At 38.9% G+C, this 8646-nt stretch overlaps 2 protein-coding genes across 5 annotated transcripts in view; one reads left to right on the forward strand and one right to left on the reverse strand.

Moving 5' to 3' along the window:
* The window catches only part of ALDH1L2 (aldehyde dehydrogenase 1 family member L2), a 39162-nt gene extending 36363 nt beyond the window's left edge, over positions 1-2799 (forward strand). For all 4 annotated transcript variants that reach the window (XM_086754139.1, XM_086754131.1, XM_086754115.1 and 1 more), the window contains one exon: positions 488-2799. In XM_086754139.1, coding sequence (XP_086610265.1) covers positions 488-543 — 56 coding nt within the window. In that variant the 3' untranslated portion in view covers positions 544-2799. The remainder of the gene's footprint in view (positions 1-487) is intronic.
* NOPCHAP1 (NOP protein chaperone 1) lies at positions 2347-7872 on the reverse strand. Its single transcript, XM_086754152.1, has 4 exons — positions 7771-7872; positions 6472-6558; positions 4651-4787; positions 2347-2971 (listed from the first exon to the last, which is right to left on the reverse strand). The coding sequence occupies exons 1-4, from the start codon at positions 7838-7840 to the stop codon at positions 2789-2791; spliced, it is 477 nt and encodes a 158-aa protein (XP_086610278.1). The 5' UTR covers positions 7841-7872; the 3' UTR covers positions 2347-2788.
* Between the last annotated feature and the right edge of the window lie 774 nt (positions 7873-8646).

Here is an 8646-nt window from a genome sequence, read left to right on the forward strand (position 1 = left end):
AAGCCTAGTGGCAAAGAAAAATGAAAGAAAAAAAAAATTCAGTGACCCAACAGATTTTTGCCTTTGGAGTCTCTAGCAAGCATCAGACATTTCCTGAAACCAAAACAAGTAATAGTATCAGGAAAAACAGATTAGGAGTTTTTACACAGCTTCTTTACCTAGAAACATTAATATAGAAAAACCAAAGTTTGTAAATTCAACAATGAGCCCCCAGTGGCCACCTAGAGACTGCCGCTGCTTCAGTCCCACCCAGGGGGCTGCTTGTTAAATTCCAGCTCCTTTTTCTTTCCACATCTATTGGGTTTGGCCTCTTCTTGTCAAACTAGTTCTGTAAATCTAGTGGGAGGGTAAGTTAACTAGTTTCTCATTGTTCTATAAGACTCAAATATTGGCTAAAGCATTTTAATTTTTTTCTTAATATATAGTTACAGTCTCTGACAACATTCTCTCATGGCTGTTCTAACTGGTGAATATTGTACTTGTACAGGTGAAGAAGCTCTTCATGAATATCTTAGAACCAAGGCTATCACTGTGGAATATTAAAGTAACAGCCTCACTTGGAAAGTAAACTTTCAGCAGAGTTTGAATCTTAATGACTCCATGAAGCACTTAATACCATGCCCAGGATATGCTGTCTGCAGTGCTACAACTAAAAAAAAAAAAAAAAAACCAAACCACCCGTTCCATGGATAGGTTTCTGTAAATCAGGTCCAAATTTTAGCCTCACTGACAGATAAAAGCATTTGGAAATTAACCTGAAGTTAAATTATGCAGCAGCAGTTGTTAGCACAATCTCCCTCCCTAAAACCCAAGAACATGGTTTGGTTTATTTTTTTTTAATACAACTGAAGAATGAGTTCTCACATGCCTACTTCTTACTTGTGTGAACATAAGAGTTACATGATCATTTTAAATCCTCAGTCATTAGGCTTCTCTTAAAGTTGAACAAAAATACACTGATTATGCCATTTTTGCTATAAACCAGTTCCAGTTTTACAGTAGCAATTAAACATTCTGCTCTGGCGATTCTTCAGCAGTACAGAAAACCTCTGTGCCATAAGAAGTAAATCAATGCAAGAAAGTGCACTTACGATGATCTTTGTATAGTACATACAGAGTTCAACATTGGTGTTAAACTATGCATATCAAGCTAAAGTTACTGAAAATATTTTCTATCTTTTTGTTGATATGGAATGTGTGATCTGCCTGCCATTTGAAAGGTGGTTACATTAACAGATTAAAATCACTTTTTGTGTCTGTGCATATGGACTGTTATCACTGTTTTATACAATATGATTATTACTTTGTATTTCATACTTTTTTTTAATCTATGTGAAATGATCGAGGTAAGATGTTGGCTTTCAAACTTTATTCAGTTTGAAGAGCAGTTTTCCATAGACTGAGATCTTATCTGACAAACTAAGCCTACTTTAGACCACTTGCTCTTCTTAGAGTGCAACCCCACCCAAAGCTTCACCTGATCTGTGGGCTGCCATTAAAAGTAGCAGTCCCATTCTTTCATTCTCATCCTTCACACTCCCTAAAATATTTTCTGGTTTAACCAGTTAATCTCAGTAAATCATGCCCTCTTCTATTTTTAAGAAGCTTCATTGTGAAAGAAAGAATTCTTGTTATTTCTTATCACAAGTATTACAGAAAGATATTAAAACTATAGCTTTAAGTATGGGATTCAACATAAATTCTGAAATAATCGGAGGTTTCAAGTCATGACATTAAGTTTAATATTTGAGCAAATACAATATAGAAAATTTTACTTTAATGGTGTAGAAAATACAAAGTTCCTTTAAGAAACAAATTATGACATCCAGGAGTAGAATAGATACTTCTGAAACACAAACCAATCTGTGAAGGAAACACAACAGCCCAAATCATTGTATTTGGTCAGGCTAAGGTAAGCATGAATGAGACATACTTTCACTGATTTTTGTTTCATGCTAACCTAAATACAGGCCAGCTGAAAATTCATGGTTTTGTTCTTCTGGCAGTGACAGTTGTTAACAAAATGAAGAGGACAGAAACATGGCAGGGAAAGTGGGAGATGAAAAGTGTAGCTTAAAGCAACTGTAACACCAGAGAGGCAGGCTTGACCATTTAAGTACCAGAGGTATTTGCACTACAGCCACACACATTTCAGATAGGAGCGAGTAAACTACCCGTAATGATACCGAGCTCAGTGCAGGCGTAGAGGGTAAGTAATCCCTTGCTGAACTCTCTCTCGAGTCATGGCTGTCCTTAACCGTGCCAGCTCATGTTGAAATTACCTCAGCCACTGCTTTAGCGTTCACCAGTTATTGTCAGGAACACAATGTAGACAAATGTCTAATGTACTTTAAGATAAATGTTTAATATTAAAGACATTGTACATACCACTTCACAGGACATGGAATATAAAAAAAAAGCTTTTACCTAGTTAATTCTTTCCTGCCCTTGAAGCAAAAACTTCTTCCAGTACACTACATAATCGTTCTTCAACAAAGCAAGAGAACAAGAATTTTAACTCAAGTTCAAATGCCCCAAATTCTAGCTGCTTTCTCAGTCTAACCTATGATAAAGTTCTTTTCTATATTGTTTGAATAAAATCGTACTTAATTCTTCAGAAACGCAGCCTGCCTCAGTCATGAGTGGATCCTGATTTGTCCACCATGTAAGCTATAGCTTTTCACGTGATCCTGAGGGACGCTGGGCAATAAGGTAGTTTTAAGGGCCAATTCTTCAAAGTAACATGATTTGTTTTGTTAGTGTTTTTAAAAGTAAAATAAAAATGGATTTACTCATTCACTTTGCTGTCCAAAATTTCTATTTTGCCCTTTTCTCCCTTTTGCTTAGGAAACTTAATGTTGTCTATTGTCACTTCATCAGTTGTACAGTCATCTTCAGATTCCGAGTCATCTTCTGAAGTTAGTATCTCTTCATCTGTATCAGAATCGCTCAGTTCAACTACAGCCACATTCTGGAAAAGAAAAAACAAACCCTTATTTAACACATTATTTATTTCTATACCACTTCTTTAATTTGAGTAAAACATAAAGCAAACACATGAAACAGCCTACTCTCATAAGAAAATCACAACCACCATTAGAAAGACTTCTGCATTCTCCTAGGATTATGACAGATGTAATTCAGGAGCAGATTTCAAATATTGAAACTGTAATTTATATTGCCCTATTGCAAATATAACACCATTTTTATATCATTATTAAAGAGAGAAATTAGTAGATAGCTGAACTCAGTCTAAGTCAGATATTTAAAATGATGAGCAGGAGGTAGCAAAACTAATTTTCAGTAAATGATTCAAATGAAACCGTTCAGTGTACAAGGGGCCATGTTATCTATACAAACATGTACTTATATATTTATTAATATAGTTCAGGTCTTAGAACCTAGCAGTGTTCATGCCACTACAACCACTGCAAAATAGCAAGTGGTTTAAACCACCAGGGTATTTTTTGAAGCAAAAGTGATCATACATTTCCATATGCAGAGCCATGATTTTTGAGGTCTGTTTTTCTCTCTGAAAACGCCCGTCTTAAACTGATAATCCTCCCCTCAAAAACTTCCTGTGTGCTGCAAAGCAAAATACAGGAATTTGAGATGCAAATAAATTTCTTCAGTGGTTTGCAAATAGCATTATGCTACTAATCACAAGGTCTCCTAGCTTGTTTATTATAAAGCCAAAGTACTTCTCAGACACTGTCACATGAAGAATCTTTTAAATATCCTGTCCAAGTTGTCCATTCCATTTCAGCATATTAAACCAAACAATTTTCATGATCCACTTTGTTTTCTCACTATTTATTTGGAATTCTTCAGCATATACCAGCACTGGACGAGCCATTACATGCAGGCTGGATACAATCTACAAGAACTCTGATTCTAACCAGTGGCCAACAAATTATTCAGACAGCTCACACAACAAGTGCCAGGCTGCCTTATTTCTGCCTTTTGTCTTATGGGTGGGTCTGCAGGCCAGAAGGCACTTGTCTGGGACATGCACATATCACATCATCTTCACATTAAAATTTCCCTACATGAGCATGTGGCTGCAGCACTTCAGTTAAAAACTGAAAAGAAACTATTGAGGTGAATGTAAATAAATACGCAAACATCAGCCATAAAGGATCACAACACTAACAACCTCTCTAAACACAAGACCTACAGGCAGTCCTAAAAATACCTACAAAGCACAGCTGAAAGTTACGACTCTTCTACTAAAGCCTTCTGTTATGCCTTATAACACCTTACACTGCCCAGCCCATGAGACATTTAAAATACAATTTGTGACTTACTTCTGATTCAGAGTTGCTGATTCAAGAGTATTTCTTATTCTAGCCCTACTTCATTCTTCATAATACTTCATATTCTTAATATGAATATTAATATATATGAAATACTCCACACTTCATAACTACTTCATTCCTAGTCATTAAATTCTGCAAGTATGAAAACCGAGTAGTAAATTTTAACCAAATAAGCATTTTTATTACATCGATGTTTTGAATTTGCAGATCACACACTAAAACGGTAAAGACTGAGCTTTATCTATCAAATTAGCTCATTCTAAGATCAGAGAATTATTTTAATCACACCTGAATTTACTTTATAAAATAAAATAATATACTAAGCACTTACCATTTCTATAACTTTTTCTGTGGCACTGTCTACATTTTCAATATCAAACTGATGAGCTGGTGCTGTTACCATTTTTCTTCTTAGCTCATCATTTGCATGGGCCATCTGTGGTAAAAAGCTCTGTACTCGGTCCAAAACTGAAAAAGAAATAACTATCACATATATGTATATACAAACAGCTGCACATTTATACCTCAGAAATCTGAGCATTTAAACAGATTCCGCTTCAATTGTAATTTCCAGCTGTCTACCATACTTAAGATGTTTTAATAGGAGGATTTATTACAGTAGTCAATTTCCCAAGACATAAACAGGATAAAGATATGGAAACTACTGGTCAGCATGTGGTGGTGCAGGAAGAAATCACTTTAACAACTCCATTCGGATAATGTGACTACTTTACAGAAAACTTGATTGTAAATTCCATGGTTTTAAATACATGTTGAGTGCCATCTTGAGAAACTTCCACATCAGCTTTTTTTCCAATGGAAATACACTTATGTCCTCCCTTCTTGCCTATTAAAGTATAAACTGAAGGTCTCAAAGAAGATGGAAAAATTAGCTGTAGCACAGAAGCCACAGATGTCATGCTACATAAGAAAGTTCGACATGATTATCAAAAGGGGCTCTGAAATTACGATAGTGGGAAGGAGACTGATGCTCTAGGTTGACGTTTCTACAGAAACGTCCCTCTAAGCTCAGTGAGACTTCCCATAATTTTAAGATAATCAGTGTTATTAAGGGAATCATACACATTTCCCTTCCATGGAGGAAGGGACTACCTTCACCTGCCTCCAGAGTTTCTTCAAATAATCTTTGCTCCACACATGCACATGAGCCAACCACTAGTTTTCATTCTCTGTGAGGGGGTACTATTCCAAGTGAGCGCCACAGAAGTCTAATAAGTATAATCTACCTTTGAAACAATGTCATCTCTGCAGAGATTTTTATCCAATCCTCCTTTCCTATCCAAGGAAGAATTCAGTGTAACAAATTGGAGTTTTCTATTACCCTCTAAATCTCGTCTCGGTCACAAAATTAAACCACAGTAATTTGACATGCGTCAATTTTAAACTAAATGCTTTTATACACCAAACATTTTATACTGAGAAATTACTTCTGAAGAGAGATAAGAAGTTCAAATCAACAAAAAAACAAGTCTAATTACACTAGAAAAGAACAATCTGAGATTAAAGAACTTTGGTATACTTTGATGAAGAGAAATACTTCTGAAGATACACTATTTTCAAAGAATAACAATTTTTACACTACGTCCTCTTAGTCATGGAGTTACACTGATGAGAATGTTAGCAATCTATATGTAGCTTTGACTAAGAAGAAGGAACATAGTTCAACTAAACAAAAAAAGTCGTCCTAATGCATTCAAATTAACTTACTATGAGTAACTGGTTATATGGTCTGGCTTAATAACTTTGACAGCACATTCACAAAAAATAAAGTTCTGAAAGTGATCTATGTAACTTGCATCAATCTGAAAGTAGCTGATTAAATGAAGACCAAAGGTACAACCTGGCAAATTCACTTTGTGCAGACAGCGTGAGTATTTCTGCAAGGGGAAGTAAATCCCTAAAACTTAACAGCTGGTAACATCTAGCATTGCAAAAATCTAGTTTTCCAGAAGCAGCAGCTACGTGATTAACCTGTGGGACGTGCAACTGCAATGGAGGACCTGACACCAGTAGAAACAAACAAAAGAGTCTCTTCCTTTACTAATGCAAAGAAAGCACTGAAACAAGAATAAGTTATGTCAAAGACATTACCTACTACGTGACACTGTCCCAATAACAAAGTCATACTTACCATTACTCCTTGGCATCCTAACTGTCTGTAAAGTTGTGGCCTTCTTGCTGCTACATTTTGAACTAATCAACAAAGTTTCTTCCAGCCCTGGAAACAAACAAGTACCTGAATGTTTACCAGTGTCAACTGCAAATGTCACATTTAACTGTGAGGCTCTTCTTGCTGCTACTTTTCTACCTTTCTACAACAAGACTAAACACGAGGATTCAACTGTCTCTGCCTCCAGGAATTCCAGTCTGCTCTCCTGCAAATACTGTTTCTTGAGGTGGGTCATCTCAGGATCTCTGTACGTAATAGATAATGAATGTCTAGAACTTGCTACCACCAGAGGCTGTGAAAGCAGACAGATCAGCAGGTTCAACACAGAACTGGACAAATTCAGGGCAGCAGAGTCACAACCCAATACTAAAAGGACCGAGTAGAAACATACTCGCTAGCATCCCTACTCCTACAACTGCAGATACCGGGCAATTACAAGAACGGGGAGCCCACAGTGCTTTAACTAATTAGTTCTTTGTAATTATTATCTGCAATTGCAATTGATGGGAGACAGAACACTAGGCTATATTACTTCTTACCAGGCTCTCACTTTTTAAAAAGATTTGTTTAGTAACAGTTATCAACGCACTGAGAAACCACCTGTAACACCTTACAGCAAAGCACAGTGAGGTAACAGCTAACGCGTGCTAGTTACACCCATTTCAATCCCTTCCCTCACCTGTACGACTGCGGTGTCGATCAATGAAAGCAGGCAGCAAAGAGCTAATTAGGTGCTAATGACCTAAATAAGCATTGTCAAGGCTAGGATCATAAAATCCAAACGACGTAGGGACAAGCTCCATTAATTGGGCAAGTTAGTTCTTATAACCGCCAACAGAGTCATCAGCCTTTTAGCTAAAGTGAAGCTTTATTTCTTTCTAACAATTTTTTACCCTTATAGAAATATCGTTATAACTGCCGATACTAATTTAACACTTGCTCTAGGCTTTTTTCCCCCGCTGTATTTCCTTCGTACTATACCAGCACTGCCCGGGGAAACGGAAGCTCTTCGAAACACGCGAGAAGTAATAACAACGGTACTACCGGCAGCCAGGTGGGCTGAAAAGCCCCCTCCCTCAGGCTGCCCGCCGGCGGGCGAGGCCTGCGGCTCACCGTGAACCGTGCCGACCCCCCCTCCTCCCCGACCTCCCGGCCCCAGGGGGCGGCCGGGCCGAGCCGCCCACTGCCAGGCCGAGAGGCAGGCGGGAAGCCCAGCTCAGCTTAAAAAAGCAGGGTTCGCCCCCACCGGGGGCCGCTCACCTCCTCGGCGTCCCACAGCCAGCAGCTCCCGGGAGGCGGCCGGTCCCGCCGCACCGCCAGGCCCCGCCATGCGCCGACCGGGCCGGAAGTGGCCGCCCGCTGGTCGCTCGCCCCGCCCCGCCGCAGCGCCCCCTGGCGGGCGGGAGGAGCAGAACCGCCCCGTTGCTCGCCAGGCAACCGGCACGAACGCCCGCACCCGGGTAAGTGCGGGGTTAACGCTGCGGAAAGGAAAACAATTCACCTTACAAAGAAAAAAAAAAAAATAAATTAAATCTTCACGAAAGGCTTTGGCGTGAAAAGTCCATCCCACCGCTTGGAAGAGAAATGAGAGCACGAAACCAGGCTGCCAGCGGGTAACGGGACTCGAACGCCTGCCAGCAGCTGCTTCTCTTTGAGAATTTTCCCGTTTTCAATATCAGAATCCGACAAATGCACCTAAAATTAAATTTCAGACCCTGAGGGAACTTTAATTACCTTTTGGAAAAGCAACTTAAACAACTGTCAAGTTCAGTTGACACTGGCCAACCTGTTACTCAAGGTTTGTTCCGCAGTTTCCATCCCTCTCTGTTTATAATCTAGACAATGTGAAAACTGTAAAAGGAGAACTGAAGGGTTCATAAGAGACAAGGAGGGAAATCCAAGCCAAAAATGAGAAGAAGTAGTAATCAGGTAAGCGGTGATCTAGCAGGAAATGGGAAACACCTTTTCTTCTTCTTTTTTTTTAAATTCTTAATGTTTACATGCCTTCATTGCAAAAACACACACAAAAAAAACCCCACGCATATCCAAGTATCTTAGAATTAACAAATACAAAGGAGTTAGAAGGACTGGAATAGGTTGCCCAGAGAGGTGGAAACGTTCAAGGCCAGGTTGGAT

The sequence above is a fragment of the Chlamydotis macqueenii genome, chromosome 1, assembly GCF_036417535.1.
Source record: "Chlamydotis macqueenii isolate bChlMac1 chromosome 1, bChlMac1.mat, whole genome shotgun sequence".
Lineage (NCBI taxonomy): Eukaryota > Metazoa > Chordata > Aves > Otidiformes > Otididae > Chlamydotis > Chlamydotis macqueenii.